Below are 18564 nucleotides of genomic sequence, written 5' to 3' on the forward strand. Positions count from 1 at the left end.
ATTAGAGGAACGGCGCATAGATCGAAAAATAGAAATACAGTTAATTCGTGGGTGCACTTGGATAAGAAAAAGTCACAAGTTTTTGCTACAAAATGGAAAGAAACCTATCAGACTTCTCATAAAAGTGAAAAGAAGCCTCTGGGAAAGAAAGAGATTGATGCTACTAAGTTGTTTAAGATAATAACTACCTCCAAAGCACCAAGCCATGGTTTGAGGTTAAGAAAGAAAGTAGTCTATGAGCAATTTACACAGGATAGCTACAATAGAGACCACATCGTTAAATGTAGGAATGAAAGCATGTAATGACAGCTAGTTATTTTATTTCATTTCTTTAATTCTAGGGAAACAGAAGGCACAGCCACGAGCTAAATTAGGAAGAATAAGATGAAGACATATGGATGGATGAGACTCAGCCCTGGGGAAAAACAAATCTGCCTTCCATGTCCTGGGGTGAGGAAGAGCAAACCATGAGGGGCCACATGTCCTCACCCTCCCGCAGGAGAGAAGAGGAAGGATTCAGGCTGAGAGTGGTCTGGCCCCAGTGCATCTCAGGCCATCCTTTCAAGCAGGGCCAGCTCAGGGGCTTGGTGTGGTCCTGCCAGGGAGGTACCCCAAGAACAGCAAAGGGGGGTGCCCAGCTTCTCCTGAAGTATCAGAGCAAAGGACTTCGCAGGGCTTTCCAGGGAGCATTTCACAGAAAAAAAAAAAAAAAAAAAAAAAAAAGGGGGGAAAAGCAAACCCCCTGAGGAACACCACAATGTCCAGGGTAGCACACGTAAGTATTATTTTATCCTTTGGCCTAACTGCAAGCAAGACTCCTTAGATTTTCTCCAAAACCTAAGGCTGTCATGGGTTGAATATCAAAGCCAACATTCCCTTTCTCTTTTTCTATAGGACTGCTTTTTACTTTTCCCCAGAGGACTCTGGTTATTTAGAAAAGACATCAAGACCTGAATCACCACCAGGTTGCGGCTGTGCTGGTGTGAAAGCATGGGAAAGTGCCCAGTCTCAGTAGCTGTCATGAATTTCAGTTCAGGCCATCATGAAGTTCAAATAACTATTTGGGACACTTAGAAAATGGAGATAAAACACATAAGGAACCACAAGAGGCTTACAGAAAGGCAGGGTGCACAGCTTCACCAAATAGTTCTCGTTTTTAATATTTCCATTTCCCCTTCTAAACTTTTTCAGAGCTGTGAAAAAAATAATGAGAAAATGTGCTTCCTTGAGACAAGCCCGTGCTATCAGCTAAGCAACCTCACATTCATTGTAGTGCTCCAAGTACTCTGGAATGCTTTTCAGCCCAGAGGATAATGGTATCAGACGACCAGAAAGGCTGTCCTGTAAAAGACTGTTATTATGATTTCCAGCCTCAGAAGTTGGCTTAATCCAGCTGAGCACACACACGTTATTTAGAGAGGAGACAGCGCTCAGACACTAGTATCGTCGTCATCTTTATTGCAAATGAAGAATTCAGCCGGTGAAAGGCAAGTCACGTTTTTGTCCTAAGCCCTGCAAACACTGGCTCTTGCGCTCGCCTTTTTGCGCTCCGCAGCGAGCGCCCGGAGCCACTGAATGCGAGGCTGTTTGCAGGGATTTGCATCTGCCCAAAGCCCTCTTTTCCCCGCGGCCACCTCATCAATCACGGTGGCAAGCGATGGGCTCCCCACACCCCCAAGAAAACAGATATATGTGCACGCATAGGGTAAGGCACGAACAGAGGGGTTAACGGGAGGTGGCAAAGTGTAGAAGAAACCTCCCCGGCACGTTTTCGCATGGGAGATGAGCACGGGGGGCCTTAAAATAAATCTGTCTTTTTAAAGCAGCAGTGCTAAACGGGGGTTTGAGATCAAAGGCTGGGATTCGCACATTTCGCCAAGATAGACATATCCATTCACAAGATTTTGGTGCAACAAAATACTTGCTAATGAAGAGGATCATAATCTTATTATTAGCCCCAACCTACAACAGTGTGTCATTCAAGTGCAGGCTAGAAAGTGCCCTACTTTAGGAAGTTGCACAGTATGCTCTGCTTTTGATTTAATGAGCCGTGATTATGTTTATTTTCAGCGGCAGCCCTGCCTGTTAATTTTTGGCCAAGATCTGATTGTTAATGGCAGAAATCAATGGGAAGGACGAAGTTGGGTTTCAGGACAGAAAATGTGGATGGGCTTCTCCGGGATTTGTTCCCCAGCCCTGCGGCAGCAAGGTGCAAGGCTTAGTGGGCACAAGCCTCCAATTTGTTGTTTTGCTTTTTTTTTTTTTTCACTTTTCAAGGTACTGGTTGAATCTGCCTCTGCAGGGGATGTGGCACTCGGTGGGACGAGCAGGAATGGGACAGGCTCATTGTCATTAAGTCCCATGGGTTTAAGACATTGGATGTGCTCAGTAGCCAAAGGAGCCCTGGGCTTGTCAGATAAGCAATGCAGGGAAGAGCGGGACAGAGAAATGAAAAGAAAGTTGTATACTTTGGGGAAAAAAAAAAAAAATACAGCAGATGTGTTTAACGTAGAGTGAGCAGGCACCCCTACATTTACAAAGCAAGCACAGTGAGCTGTGCGAGTGATGAGGAGTCAGAAGAAACCCCAGGGACACATCCCCCAGAGAGGCCAAGTTGCACGGTGTCCGTGACCTTGTAGAAGGAGAAGATGAAATTTTGCCGGGCTGGGCAGCTCGGCATCCCTGCCGGGCCGTGTGTCGCAAATTCCTGCGGCGAGCTCATAAAGTTTTATTTTACAAGCCTTTTTTTTTTTTTTTTAACATCTTGTAATGTCAGCCCGCAGCTTTCGGTGTGTCCGCGCCCCCGGTGCCCCCCTTCACTCCCCGCTCTCCAAAACTGGCCCAAGGGGCCCCAAATCCCCTCCAGCTCCGGCCCAGCCCCTCGAGGAGGGGGTGGGATTGGGGTTGGGAAGGGGGGGGCCCAGGCCTTGGGGGGGCTCCAGGGGCGGTGCGTGGGGCCGGGCCGGGGCGGTGCTGCCCTACGGGGCCAGGAGCAGGGGAGCCCGGGGCAGCTTCAGCCATGGCAGAGGGGTCGGAGAAGGTGCCCATCGCCCGAGCGGGGCCCGAGGATGTGGAGCAGTGCCTGCCGCCCGTGAGTGCGGGGCGAGACAGGACGGGTGGGTCGCGATAGGTTGCGATGGGGTCGGATGAGTGGGATCGGGAGTGAACGGGTCGGGTCGGGTCGGGTCGGGACGAGTAGGGATGGGATGCGCGGGGTCAGGATCGGAGGAGTTGGGTGGGTCAGGACAGGGATGAGGCAGAATGGGAGGGTTGGGATGGGATGGATGGGTCAGGATGGGTCTGGTCGGAGAGGGATGGGATGCGACGGGATTGGGATTGAATGCGATGTGTTGGGTCAGGACTCATTGCCTCAGGAGCAAAAGGGTCAGATCGGGACAGGATGGGTCGGGATAGGATGCACTGGATCAGAACCAGATAGGTTAGGTGGGTCAGGACCAGGATGCGGCAGAAGGGGTGGGTTGGGATGGGTCGGATGAGGATGGGACACAATGGGGTGGGGTGGCATGGGATGGGTCAGGATGGGATGCATTGGACCAGATGGGTTAGGTGGCTCAGGACCGGGATGCAGCAGAACGGACGGGTCGGGTCAGGACAGGACAAGGGTCCAAACCAGCACCCAAAGCTGGGGGACCCTCACTGGGCTGGGGTCCCCTGCCCCACTCCCAGCACCTCGCTCCCCACAGGCGTACACGGCGGCAGTGCCCCCCCCGGGGCCAGGGCGGCTGCTGAAGGCAGGGGCTGCGGTGCTCATCGCCGGGGCCCTCCTGCTCCTGGCCGGGGCCATCGGCGCCTTCTACTTCTGGAAAGCCACCGAGCGGCAGGTGAGCACGGAAACACAGTGAGCCCCCTTCCCATGCACTCATTGCATAGTAGGAGAGGCACGGGGTAAAAACTTTCCTTGTGAGGTCGATAAAGAGGGCTGGAAGCAAATCTTTATTTTTTTCATGCCTTAAAAAACACACACACATACACACCATAGTCATTATCTTCACTGGCTGTTTGGATGGAGCCTCCTGAAGCACATTTGTTACTGAAGGCGAAGCCTATCTCCAAGTGCACAGGCACCACATTGATTTCTGCTCACAACTTCCCAGCAAACTCAAACCCAACTCCTCCCCAGGGATTCACATCCCGGGCAAACCCCAGCTCTCAGGACAAAAAAAGCATTGAAAGGCGTGCATTCCTTCTTCACATCAGCTGCATTCTTGGGCAGGATCCTACCTGGACCCTCAGACGGGTAATGCTATATTTAACCCATTAAATGGCCCCATCAGTCCTCTCATTGGCGGCTGGTAGGGCTGTGCGTACACACAGGCATTTGTGGTTAGCAGCTGTGGAAGGATTTTTCAAGTCGTGATACATTCTCCTATTTACATTTTCTGGGGTACATGAAAGAGCCTGTATGCAAAGGACAAAACTGAGAAGCTGCTGAGCAGTGTAAGGATCAACCTTCAGAGACATCACAAGCATTGGACCGTGTTTATATATTAACTTTACTTTCTATTTACCTAAGACTCTGGTTTAGGATACGTTAAAGATGGTCGTGCACATTGGAATTTAACTTGCTCCATAAGTGCAGCTCTGGATTTGCTTTGGAAGCAGCTCTGCGCTGCTGCCAGCCCCGCTCCAGTTCCCATCAAGGAGAGCCTTGTGCGAGCCCCAGCAGACAGAGCAGAAGTCCCCTGTGAAATACACGCATGCATGTAGGAATAATTCAGATAATTGTGGAGAAACTGCAAGGTTTTAGACAAAAAATAAAAAAATAAAAAATAAAAAAAAACATAGTGCTGACCTCCTGGACCAGCTGCAAGCACTACCTGCTGCTCTGGGTTTTTGAAAGGAGAGAGGGATGTAAGCAGGTACAGAGCCAGGAAGGGGGTGCAATGCATATGGGGACTTTGGGACAAAGTTTGCCTTTAGTTATTGTTCCAAATCCAAATTCTGGTTTGCAAAATCTGTTACATGCACAGTTGTCATTAAGGTTCAGAGTTGATCTCCAGGTGAAGACACTGGGAAAGCTTGGAGTCCTTTCTCCAAGCTGCCTTCCAGCTCAGAAAACTACCTGGGACTTGCAAGTGTTTAGGAAGCAATGCTAAAAAAAAAAAAAAAAAAAAAGGTAATTTTAATTAGGGTAAATAAGGTAAATTTATTTTAAATCTTCACATTCTCTGCAACTGACAGTGGTAACAAAATCATTCAGCTCTGGCTCAGCCCCTAGGAGGGAACGCCACGTGCAAAGGTCTGGGTTTAGCACCACCTTCAATAGGAGTCCAGGACAGCAGAGAATATGGGACTGAATGTGTCTGACTGAGGACCCATAAATCTTTAGCACCTCAGATTTTCCTGAGAGAAGGTGAGAGGAGAAGAAATTTGTCTCTAGCTGTCAGTGTAAATTTTTCATTAAAATGCTGTGAGGCCTTTTTTTTTTTTTTTTTTTAATTTTTTTTATTTTTAAGGCCAAAAGTAAACCGCTTGCGTAGCACTTTTAGCAAGGCTGCACAAGAGAGACAAAATCCCCTCCCCACCGATTATGGTCATCCAGAAAATATAAACCGGGCTGTTGCTTTCCTCATTGAATAACAGGGTAACAGCAAATATGCTGACAAATCTGTATACCTCTGTACCCAATTTAAACAAAGCTCACATCCATTACAGGCTGGGAAGCGCGTTTGTATTCACGGGAAACCTGTCTCGCTGCACCCCAGCAGGACATCCTAAGGAATAAATCAGGGTTGGGCTCCTGCAGCGTAGGACAGGATTATCAAAATGTCTGCAGAGCTGAAAGTTAAGAGATGAAGACTGAGCCAGGCTCTGTTCAGGGGTGCCCAGGGCCAGGCCAGGGGCAGTGGGCACCCAGGGGCAGGCAGGAGGCTCCCTCTGAGCACCAGGCAGGTTTAGGAAGAAGGCAACGCACAATTATTAAAGTGTTACTGCTCTGTTATCAATCCCAGGTGTACAATGTTCATTATACCATGAGCATTAATGGGAAAGTACAAGACGGATCGATGGAAATAGATGCTGGCAACAACTTAGAGACATTCAAAACGGGAAGCGGGAGTGAGGAGGCTGTTGAAGTCCATGATTTTCAGATCGTAAGTACCTCTACTCCAATCTTTCACATAACATGCTCCAGCGCTGGACTCCACACCACCCTGTCCCAACTCCTCTGCCCTGGCTGCTCTGAGGTCCCTGTTCCCCAGCTGCCCACACAAATATCCGTGCCCTCCTGGCTTGCCTTCACAGGAAGCCAAATGGTTTCTTCCAAAACAAAGTCCAAATGCCTTTTGGAGATAGCCCCTGCCAGGGTCCATCCCAGTATGGATTAGGCTGCATCAGGTTTGGCTCCGTGCAACGCTGTGCGTCTCCAAACCATTGAAATAGGGCTGCAACACACACGCTCACAATCATGCTAGAACAACCCTCTGGCAGGCTGTGACACAGGGAATTGAGCTGGAAAAGCACCGCCACCCGCCCAAAACATCAGGTGCACAACTCCCCCATTCGAAGCCCTAAGCCTCAGACAAAGGGCACCAGCAGCTGCCAGGTCTTGCTCAGGGCTTCTGGAGCAGCCGGTCCCCACCCCACCTGCTGAACCCAGAAAGGAGAAATTCGGCTCCTTGGTTCCTCCAAAAGCACAAACAAATCCACGCCAGGAGACCCAGGGCCCGGACCTACCCAACAGCTGTGGTTCAGCCTCGATGAAGCCCTCGCAAACATCGCCATGGCAACATTAATTAGCAGCTGAGTAAGAGCACTCATGACGAGCTCTTACCATTTGCCTTCGCTGTTCACATCTGCACGAAAGCACCGGGCTGCTGGATCGATGCCAGCTTCATGTCACCTCCACGCATGCTGATGGTTGAACAACGCCCAGCACCAACCCAAATCAGCCCCAGCACCACCAGAGCCCACCTGCCAGGGGTGGGGCCTGCCCGTAACTGCAGGGGACAGGCTCAGCAAGATGCTGCCAGTTGGGTTGGGGGGCCAAAAACGCACACAAAGGAGAAAGAAAGCAAAGGCAGGCACTGCCAAAGGCCAAGGGCTTCCGTTAGCAGCCCAAACTTTGCTATACCTGCCCAAACTCTGGTACCCAAATGTGTTGCTCATGGTGCTGGTAGACACGATCCAGGACTTCCAGGAGACCTGCTGGGATGCCCTTCTCTTGCTCAAAACTCAACACCCATTATTAGGGAACTGCGTTTCACCCCTATATCCCAGCTGAAGGAAGCCCGACAAGCAGACTCCTGCCCCGCAGCCCCCACCACAAGCTTCCCCTGGCTGTCACAGCCCTTCCAAGCATCCCAGCTGCCCACGTATTTCCACAGATCCGTGTCAAGGTGCTGGGGGTCCCACGCAGCCAGCTAGCACGACTCCAAGGCACGGCTCAAACCGCGTTAACTAATTCCTCAGCAGAGCTGCTCCAAGTCATCCGGAGCTGGCACCGAGGCGCTTACATAAAACTCCCCCATTTGTCAGAAAAGGAGCAAAAACTCCCAGACCCTGTTTCACCAAAACTACAAAGCTAAAATTATGAGAAAAGCATCTCATCTGTTTAGTTGTGTTTTTTTTTTTTTTTTTTTTTTTAAGTTAAGATTCAACTTTCCGGCTAAAAAAAATAAAGTAAAAATAAATCGGTGGCAATTTTAGCCCAGCTCAAGTGCTCTATTCGGGGTGTCCTGTTTTTGTAGGGCATAACTGGCATCCGCTTTGCTGAAGGGGAGAAGTGTTACATCAAAGCCCAGCCGAAGGCTCACGTCCCCGAGGTGGATGCTATGACCAAGGCGAGCCTCTCCTCTGACCTGGTAAGGGCTAACCCTTTTATTCTCTTTGTGTAGAACGAGACTTTGGGGGATATTAATGCAAATAAAAATGGTATGAACACCACTGAACAGGTCGTCTTTGGGTGGTTGAGGGGTCTTTGGCTGATCTTTAGGGGATCCCTGAAAGGTAAGGAGAGCCAGAGTGGTGTCAGAGGGGCATTTATCACCCATCAGGAGGGGAGCGGGGCCAGCCCCAGTCCCGTTTGTAAAGGGTGCAAGGAGACCTCAGTGCTATGAGGGTCTGCCCACGATCAGGCCAAGCACAATGGGAAAGCATGGAGGAAGCAATGGCTTTGGTCAGTACAGGAGGGTGAGGGACAGATCCCAACAGATTAATTACCAGCACTTACCCATTATCAGCATCAGCAGAAGCGGCAACTCCAGCAGCCAAGTCTTGGGAAATAATCAATACAGGGGAAAGCATTATTGCAAAAATTCATCTCAGAAGTAGTAACGGGAAAAAATATTAATTTACCTTCTTAGCCTCCGTCTGACTTGGCTTTAGGACATCACATCAACCACGTTTCATGGAATTCACATCAGATACTATGACAGCTGCAGTGCTCACCCAGACACCAGCCCAAACCTCTCCCCATCTCATTCACATCAAGCCTCTTGCTGTAGGTGCACAAAACCTGAGTTTCCCACTCCAGTTATTTGGGTACAGCTGAGAGGTTCATGGCTCAGACCCCAGAAGGAGAACACAGGAGACACGAGATCCACAGCCCACTCCTCCAGGTTTGCTCCATTCCCAGTTAAACAGGAGCTGACACAACCCGCTGGAAGGGAGGCACGGTTCAGGCCGAAGCAGCAAGCTAATCAATGCTTGCCCACGAGCTCACAGCGCAGGATTCAATACCTTAACTTGGCAAAGAGCAACAAGACACAGCTACATGGGGATGGAGTAGGTCAGAACCTCCCTTGGGACGCGTCTCCCAAGCAAAGGGAGAGGATTTGGCTCTGGGTCGTGCTGCAGGCGGCTCGCACACCCCGTCCTATGCAGGCACGAGCCCCGCTGCCCTGTGCCCCCCACTACACACCAGTCCCCAGCTCTGTGGGGCAAGAATGAGGGCCCAGGATAGAAAACACAGCTTCGAGCTGGCACAGCCAGTCCTGAGTATGCACTGGCACACGCTCTTATCCCACGATACGAGGAGCAGAAGCTATTTTAAAATAAAGAGCGCTGCCAGCAGCGCAGAGCGGGCTTTGCCATGACAGCAATTTTAATATAGATTGATAAATCCTGACTTCACAGCAGCGACTGAAGTTAAAATATCCTATATGGATATCCAAGCACATTATTTTTTTTTTCATATATATTTCCTTAAACCAAAGGCAGTCCCAGCTAATCCAGCTTTATAAAGAGCACTGGGGCCCTTTGAATTAAATTTGATGCCAGCTGCATCAGCCCAGCACACTCCCAGGCTGAAGTACTTGGTACAGGGCACCCCTGCTCACCTGGGCTACCCTTCTCCTTGGGAGAACACAGGGCAGGATTAGGGATTGCTGTCATCGCTGCGAGGCCACAGCTGAGATAACCTCACCACCGTGTCTCAGGGACTTTTGCAGCCTGCTCCAAGTGAACTTGCTGCACAGCCCCGGCTCCCACACCAGCATCACTTCATACAACTGGGGAGAAGACATGGAAACTCTTTCTCCTTTGGTATCTTCCTCTTGCCCTTCCTGATGCACCTACATGCTGTGATTGCTGAACACCTACTCAAAAATGAAGAAAAATTCCCTCTAAATACAACTCAGGAAAGCATTAAGAGACCATACCAAGCTCTCCCTGATTTTGGTGGGATTTTCCCTACAATGGCAAAAAGATCCCGCCCTGATTCCAGGTGGTCAGAGACCCAGATCCTTTCCACCTTACCTTAAAGGAAGACTTGGTTCTTGACTTAATTAGCACTAAACCCCATGTTTCAGCTTTTCATTAAAGAATGAGGTCGCAGTCCTGAAGAGATCATCTTAACAGATGCATTTTCTGTGCATTTTCTCCGAAGATGCACCACATCTCGCTGCATACAACTCACGGTAGCGGACAAACCAAGAGGTGGCATTGTGGGAACATCAACCTCTCTCTGCTACTTTACCTTCCTAGCTAAATACACAACTGGAACAGCAAAGTAGTATTTATTTTTCTACTCAGAACAAGTTCTCCCTCTGGTAAATGTGTATTTGTGAGTACTCACGGTGTTTTCTAACAATACGTACAACCGACGTTCCCTATAAAAGTGGTCGATTAAAATAAATTTGCATCAGTACCCAAACTCTGAAATCACCCTGGGTTGTGAGCAGGCAAACAGGAACGAAGGATATTTTTATTTCGGAAAGCGAGACTCAGTTATTTCTGATGCTAATAAAAACGAAACTGGGAGGAAATAAATAAAGAGTAGTTCTCACTAGACAGGCTGGATAGCGAACTTAAATGACTCGAGACCTACAAAGAAATCAATAAACACATTAAAGGAACAACAACTTGACAGAATAAATTGATCTAGTCAGTTATATAACAAGTTTTGATGACTTTTATGGGAGCAATTTGGAATTTTAACTTTGAAATCACACTGGTTTCCGCGATTCACAAGTTGGTTTTCTTTTAATATTTCACTGTTGCTGTAAAATCCTTACACATTTTATGTAAAATAATACTTTGAACTAACAACTTTAAAGAATCAATCACTGGCATTTTCCTCCATCACTTTGAAGATAGGAACCAAAAACCTGCAGGGTACACTTCAAAAAGGCAGGCTCCCTTAACTTGCACTTCAAGCTTTTGGTCAATTGAATTTTGCTTTTACTGAGCAAGACCTTTAATCGGGCCGATCACACCGACCTAAAACTGGGAGCTGGAATCATTTTCTGACTATAATCCACTCCAACACTTGTGAACAAGGTGTGGGGTTTTTTTTCTTCTCTTGTGAACAGTTATATCTCAGGAGCATGTCGAGTGAGAGCAGGACGTGACAGAAGATAAAGGTTTCATTTTCAGCTGGCCTACTGAAGATGGGAGAGCCTCACAGTTTCTACCACCTGAAAATCTGGTGCTTTGGACTGAAAGACCTCTATTAAATAAGGAAAAAGTCTCAGAGAGGTGAAATCTCAGCCCCAGCAAAACCCGACAGCAGCTCTGCTGTTGGTTTCAGTACAATCGGTTCATACTCACGAAATAGCAGCAGGTAGGCCCGCGACTGTTCACTCGACTAAGCAAAGGCTTTGTGCTCTTCTACCCGCAGGAAGATGAAATCATGCCTGTGAGATTTGATGAAAACTCCCTTATCTGGGTGGCTGCGGATGAACCTATCAAGCACAACGGCTTCCTGAGCCCCAAAATTTTAGAGCTCTGTGGGGATCTTCCCATTTTCTGGCTTCGACCTACGTATCCCAAAGGTAAAAATGCTCCCATTTTTAAAATACATTGTCCTTCCCTTCACTTAAAGGCCTTCCCCAACCAGGGAAACACCATCCCAGGCCAAGAGCTGGGTTGGAGACCACCAAGCTCCTGATTTGGGACCATTCCCTGTCTCCTTTCCCAGCCTGCTTCTCCAGAGGATGTCAGTGGAGTGCAAGGACAATATGCTTTAGCTTGGTAACTGGTAGATGAAGTTTGTGAGGTCCTGGAGGCAGTCCCAGGGCTGAAATACTGCTGTCACAGGCAGCCAAGCCTAGCGAAGGTGTTCAGGAGTTACCAGGGAGATGGCAGCTCCTCCAGGTAACTTCCAGGCCTGGGAGGAGAGGAGAGGGCTTGAAAAGATTTACACCTTCTCAGTCCAGTGATTAAAACCCTCCAGGAGAAAAAAAAAAAAAAAAAAAAATTTTAGAGCACCAGCAGATCCAACCTGGCAATATTTTGTTTTTCTCCTGACCTTGCTCATCCCACTGGGCAGCAGAAGAGCAGTGTTAAAGCAGCCCAGAAGCTGTTCCCACCAGCTGAACCTGGGAGCAGGACACGAATCTGTCACAAGAGGGCTTCACAAACATGAGACTCACATGTGACTGCTCTTGGTAGCGCTGGCAAGTGCTGCTGAGGTAACATCAGTGACTGTACAATGAGTCAAAAAGCATCTCCTCACTCCTGCTCAGCTTCCAGGGGAGGAAATGAAGAAGGGAGGCAATCTCACCCTGCTCTGGGCTGATACTGGCTGCTTAGGAAGTACAAGGAAAGTGAGGAGTTCCCAATTGGGATGTTCATCCAGTTTTCAAGGAGACATTCAAAATGATTGTTTTCCTGGTTATTTCTTCAGATAAACAACGGGAAAGGAGAGAAATGAAGAGAAACAAGCGCCAGTCAGAACCAACCTTTAACGCAGAAGGCTCAGAAGCTGCTGTTGAAGAGGCGAACACCAGGCCGCCCACCACCCAGCTGACCCCAGAGCTGGATCAGCAGTCGAACGAAACCAGGCCGGTGGGACAGGAGACTGATGTTGGACCAGAGAGCGACCAAACGCTCAACCCCGACAACCCATACAATGTAAGTACTCACACCACAGTTTTTAAACCTGCACAGTCTTAGCCTGTTCGGTTCTCCTCCAGAAAGCACAGACTAGTAGAGCAGGATCACAATCATTTGGGTTGGAAAAGACCTCCAAGATCATCTCATCCAACCTTTACCTAGTAAAACACACCTACTTCTAAGCATGGCCCCCCTGGCAAGCAGCTCACAGGGGAGAACCAGTTCAGAGACAGCAGCAGCGGGTGGAAGATGCCCATCAGGGAATTTTCTTGCTCTTGGAGGTGAAGCAGCCCCCAGGAGCTGCCCCCGTGTCCCTGCAGCGCTGCAGGAGAAGCGAGTGCGCAGGAGGCAGCTTCCAGTCTGCTGCACCAGCGCCAGACAATTTACACCCCCCATTTGGTGCAGCAGGAGTAAGTCACTTTAATACAACACTGTCACAAGATAAATGCCTCCTGCCTTGGAAATAAGTTCCAGCTTTGACTTGACATTTATGCAACAGCGGGAGATCATTATACTGTGACAGCGTTCAGCAGAGTTGACATCCCTTAATTAAACTCAAATTAATCACTCCAAATAAAGTGGATCTAAATTGACTCTCTCATGAGGTCAGCAGAGTAGCAGTGGCACTGGTATTCAGCTTCTCATCTACTAACGTGAAGCCCAAAGGGCCTGAGCCACCTTTCCCCTGGGGAGCAGTGGCAGAGCAATTGCTGCAGCCCCAGAGGGAAGCTGGGCCAGATGCAGAGCTCCCAGATCCCCACACCTGTAGGGTCAGATTCACCTTCCTCAGCAGGTATCGCCTGTAGCCAGCCTTTCTTCACAGGCAGATTCATTTAGTTCACAAGGACCACTCATTACGCTGCAGGTCCTTCAGGGGGGAGTAAATCATGCCTACAACTCTCTCTTCACCCACCTCAAAGGGGGTAAGGATGACGAGCTCAGCTGTGGAAGTTCACACTGCAGGTATCTGAACTCAAGAAGATGAATCCTGCACAAGGAGGGGAAAAAAAAAGACCCTCAATTGCTATCAGGGTGAGGAATTGGTCACCAAAGGCCTGAGCTCTGTGCCTTTCTGAGGCCCTTCTGTGCCTCACCTTTGAAGGGCACTGCCAGTTTTCTAACCTGAGTGTTTTTTTGTTTTAACTTAGATACCAGCACTTTTTGCTTCTGCTTTTCTCAAAACGTTCTTGAAAAATAAGCAATTAGCTTCAAAAAGCAGAATATTCAGGTTTTGTCTTCCTCCTCTCCCCCAGAAGTGAGGAAAATAATTTTGGAGAGAGAAAGCAGAAGCAAGAGCCTGCTTTTAAATATCTCCTACGTGCTGTGCTCCACGTAACTGCTTAGTGTCAGGTGCACCACAGGCAGAAATCTCGCTGTCCACAAGGCAACCCAGTGTGGCACAGGGGCGAAAAAAGCTGAATGAAAGACAAAGGAGAAATATTATGAATTAAAACTAAAACAAAACACCTGCCAGGTTAGAGCTTACTGAAGAATTTCCTTGGAACACCATAAAAAAGCATTAAAAACCAAAAAACATTAAAAATGCAACATAAACTTCAGATGTGGTCATCTACCTTAAAGATCCATATGGCTATCTTCAACTCTTTCCCTTCACGAGTATTTATACCTCTGAGTTTTATAACGTTTAATAAGAGGGATAACATTTAACACTTTAAATTTCAGCAACTGGAAGGGGAAGGGATGGCTTTCGACCCCATGCTGGATCACCTAGGCGTGTGCTGCATCGAGTGCAGGCGGAGCTACACGCAGTGCCAGCGGATTTGCGAGCCCCTCCTGGGCTACTACCCGTGGCCCTACAACTACCAAGGCTGCCGTACCGCCTGCCGAATCATCATGCCCTGCAGCTGGTGGGTCGCTCGCATCATGGGTGTCGTGTGAGAAAAGGCTTTCGGTTCCCTGACAAAACAAGCAGAAAGATTACAAGGACAAACTGGTAAAAGACTACGACCAAAGGGGCATCGCCAGCCCTGGCTCTGAAATCGAAGCGTGTGTTACTGTACCAAAAGCGAGGTCAGTTACTCAGTGTAAATAAAATCTTAAATTAATAGTTCATTAGCTTTGCCAATGGCAAGTGTACGCTAGCATTTACTGAATTCAAAAACCAAGTATCGCCTGTTTTGGGACATCTAACTTTGCTCACAAACTGGTTTAGCAGTCTAGGAGCTTGCTCATAAATCCAAATTCAGCCCTTTCGTAACAAAACCCTCTGAGCTAGCTGCGAAAATTTATGTCCAATTAGGCAACTGGCTAAACGTGTACACTCGGGAGCACCTTTCATCCGCGGAGCTTCGTTAAATAAATCACAAGTTAAGTTGCTCCCTGTTGCTATTCACGGAGAGCTGCCAGGTCATTATGGATGGTTATACCCCAATTACAGCATACCTTTCCCACAAAGCTGCTGCAGGGGCCACGGCAAAGCGCGCATTGTGCTAGGTCGGAAACCAGCAGCAGGAAAAGGGGCCATGGAAGGGAACCGTGCGTGGCCGGGGAACCAAAACCCCTCGCACAGCCTGACATCAAAGCCGCCCCGGCAGCAGGAATCTTGTATCCACGACACCGCGGCGGTGGCTAACAACTACCTGCTCTCCAGCGACTACGGCGCGAAGTATTTACACGCAGTTGCAGGCCGAAGAGTCTCAAGACCCTTCAGAGCCTACAAGAGGCGCTGCATTTATAAATCCTCGAACTAGACGCTTCTGACGCAAGATTACAACCCCTCTTTATTCCGCTTAGATAGCGGCCATTCATGCCAGCTCTGCTGAAGCCAACCTCTGTTCCCCACAAGAGAAAGTGCTTACCAGTAATCAAGAAAGAAAAAAGCTTTCTAGCTTCACCCTTATTGCTCAGGCAAACCCTGTAATTATTGGGACTGATCCTATTATATAGTAAATCTCTAAGGAAGGTACTAAGCTGAAACACTCGTGAAGGCAGTACAACTTAGGATTCCCAGTCTTTGAAAACAGAAATAGAGGTATTACACTTTCATCCCTATTCATCCTATCTCAAACTCCACCACTGAGTTTATGGAGCCATCTACGTGGGCTTCACAAACAGGAGGGTCCCATTTTCTCTGAATTCGCCTTCTGGAGCGCTCACTTTTTGACTAAACAGCTCTCGAAATGTTGCAAGCCTGGTAATGTTATTAACACGGCATGACACAGAAAAGAGGAATTAATTTGACATAATCGTGGCTTAAAGAAAATAAAGACAACCTCATGCAGCATGCTAAACAGCGTATCGAAAAAGCGAAGTGTTAGATGAGAATAGAATTCAGTATTTTGTTCTATTGTAACTCCTTTTTTTCATGTAAGCTTCACCTTAATCTCAAGAAAAGACTTGCTTTGAAATATTTAAATTTAAAAACTTCTTAGAGTGGGATTTCAAGGCCTGTTAATTTTTTTTTTCTTTTTAAAATGAAAATGACCTTGATCGTTATGTTTTTTTTTTTAGAAGAACATCATTCAATATGCTTAGATTTATTTTTTTTTAAACGCAGATTAAATGGATACATTAAAAACAGCAATTGCTTTCTGTGCTTTTTTGAACGTAGAAAGTGTAGCAGTGCCTTCAAGTACATGTTCAAGAACTGTCTGGAGAGGAAAGCAAGGTGAAAACACTCAGAAAGAGAAGGAAATGTTTATATGTACGTGAACTAGGCTGTCACCGTCTTTTGCACGTTGGGCCATCTTGAGGCAACTCATGACCCGTTTCTCCCTGTCCCCCCCAGTCTGAAAAGTCTTGTTCTACAGACAGGAAAACCAAAAAAGTGTTGTAGGTGATTTTCATGTCTACACAGTCTTAACAAAAATAATTCTTCCTAAACAAAAGGCGCCTAGGCAGTTTTGCAGACACAAAGCAAATAAAAAGAAGGAAAAGCATCTTCCTCATGGGTGCTTTAAGCACTGTCACATATGGCACATGCATCTTCGACTCTTCTGCGTGCAGGAACACCAAGAAAGCTCCAGTGGTGGCAGGAGAAGCAGATACACAGTCACAACACAGCCTGCCACTAGTAACACTGCCAGGACTACAATACCAAGCATGTATTGCACAGACTGTGTATCTCACCCATTTCCACACACAACAAAACCCTCTCCACAGCTCACGCTTCAAATAAGCACTTACCTATGTAGCGTATTCAAAGAAAGTAATTAAAGGTCTCTTGCTACAGCAACATTGAAATAAAAGTCTTATTTAAGCACAACAACTTGTTTTTAAAAAGTTTTGAGGCAAGATATCAACAGCAGGAAGACCAACGACCCAACTGTATGAAAAGATGCAGCAAAACAAAAACAGTTCCTTGCATGACCGAGTTACAGCATGCACAAGTAGGATCACCTACTGGATTTCTAACCTGCCTGTATTTGGGGTGGGACAGTGTTCCCTGAGTCTGACCCTGTGCTAGCAGCCACCAGTGCAAATCCTTTCTTTGGTCAAAGTTCAGAGAAGAAGGAAAGACAGACAGATGTTTGTCACCAAAGATGTTTCCCTCCACAGGCAGGTGGATGTCGTAGCACTGCAATCCCACCGTCTTTAAAATTTAATTACCCGTGTGAATGTGCACTAGGAGGATTAGGATGGCAGAGCAGATTAGAGGAAACAAGTGGGACAAACTCAGACTGGTGAAAAAGAGAAGGAAAACAGGCAACAAAACCATAGGGTTAAAAAAAAAAAGTAGTGGGAAGGCAGGAGTGTTAGGGCTTAACCCAGCAGGCAGCTAACCACCACACTGCCATTTGCTTACTTCTTCAATACAGCTCAAAAAAGATGCAGAGAAGCATAAAAGTACAGTTGGCAAAGAATGCATTGTTGATTTGCACATCAGGATGGACCAAATCTCTGCTCATACATGGTAAAAGGTGGAGTGAGGTGACACCACCACCGCGAGGTTCACCCCATCCTTTACCAGCACGGCACATTTACCCAAGATGAGAAAGGCAGCCCAAATCTACAGCAGTCAGGCATTTTGGCTGATCCCCAAAACAGCAGCCCAGAGTAATCCCACCTGTGGGGAGGCTCTTCTGTAACCTCTTGCTGTCCTTTTCCTATAGTATCTGGGACAGGACTCTGAGGTCTGAGGAGAGCTCTCCACATCTTCTAAAAAGTCTATCTACAGATGACCAAAAGGCTTGGGAAATATTTCTAAAGAAGTCTGAATAAGTAAAACATCACCTAAACAAAACAAACAAACAAACAAAAAAAAACACAAACCACTGACAATGAGTCGGCTGCAGTGCTGTATCAGCTGCCTCATCCTGCCGGGTTCCAATGGAAATTCCCTTTTTCCCCAGTACCTTCAATATCTCTACTCAACCTCCAAGCTCCCTCTCACCTTTCCCTTCACCAACAGCTCCTGGAACCCTTCTGTGCATTCCCATTCTTGGTCAAGAACAAAATATACGCTGTCCACACAGCTCGAAGCCCCTTCCTCATCCCCAATTTTACAAGCAACTTCTACCTATTCCTTTAACACATACACCCCCCCCCCCAGTCCTCCTCCAAAAAACAACTGCCCACAACACACAAAAGCTGCCACTCCGGGTTCACCTCAGTTTTAAGGGAGGAACACACACACACACACACACACACACACACACTATCTGTGTTCAAAAACCCACCGGTGATGACGTTGAGGCCTGCAAACTTGGCTGGCAGGATTGAGATGGACAGGGAGGTCCCGCACTTGATTGCTACAAGTTTTAGCCTGAAGCTAAAGCATTATATTTGCATTACACATGCCTCAAGAGTACGTATGTAGCGGTGCATTTTATTTTACTTTTTGCCTTAAGCTAAGCGAATTGAATGCCAAAGCAGTGAAACAGTACCCACTTAATACAATAATGTATTGTGCTTATCTGCCAAAGTATTCCCGTGGTCTTTCTGCAAGTGAAAGTAGACAGAGGAACCCCCTACTGTGTTCTCTACAGTAAGTAAAAACAACTTGATTGGCAGAAAACATCCTCAAATTACATTTTCCTTTCTATTTAAGAGATTTTTATCTAGGTTCTTCCCTTAACAGTGCTTAGTAAAGACTTGCTAAGTGCTCTGAACCACATATATTAAGCACAGCTGGCCAGGAGACAAGAACCCAATTTTATGACAAAGCAAAGCTCAGACATTTGTCTTCTTTCTATGTTAAAGAGGGAAGAGAAGCTTTCCAGAGCACAGCTAAAAAGTAGCACGGCACTCATCTAGGAGAATCAGGTCCAAGCCTGTTCCAAATCAAGTCAACTTGAACGTTAGCAC

The 18564-nt window shown here is 47.4% G+C and overlaps 1 protein-coding gene across 1 annotated transcript; it reads left to right on the forward strand.

The window, feature by feature from the left end:
- Positions 1-3019: 3019 nt before the first annotated feature.
- On the forward strand, positions 3020-14235 carry CNMD (chondromodulin). Its single transcript, XM_032207782.1, has 7 exons — positions 3020-3091; positions 3705-3842; positions 5973-6113; positions 7710-7823; positions 11081-11234; positions 12089-12315; positions 13981-14235. Exons 1-7 carry the CDS (start codon positions 3020-3022, stop codon positions 14194-14196), a joined length of 1062 nt encoding a protein of 353 aa, XP_032063673.1. The 3' UTR covers positions 14197-14235.
- Positions 14236-18564: the final 4329 nt, after the last annotated feature.

The sequence above is a fragment of the Aythya fuligula genome, chromosome 1, assembly GCF_009819795.1.
Source record: "Aythya fuligula isolate bAytFul2 chromosome 1, bAytFul2.pri, whole genome shotgun sequence".
Taxonomy (NCBI): domain Eukaryota; kingdom Metazoa; phylum Chordata; class Aves; order Anseriformes; family Anatidae; genus Aythya; species Aythya fuligula.

What these genes read in the sequence shown, in the direction of transcription:
- CNMD (XM_032207782.1), top strand. Translation starts at nt 3,020, where the DNA reads ATGGCAGAGGGGTCGGAGAAGGTGCCCATCGCCCGAGCGGGGCCCGAG. An exon ending in GGAAAGCCACCGAGCGGCAG is followed by an intron (nt 3,843 to 5,972) that starts GTGAGCACGGAA and finishes TATCAATCCCAG; the next exon opens with GTGTACAATGTTCATTATAC. An exon ending in ACCCCGACAACCCATACAAT is followed by an intron (nt 12,316 to 13,980) that starts GTAAGTACTCAC and finishes TTTAAATTTCAG; the next exon opens with CAACTGGAAGGGGAAGGGAT.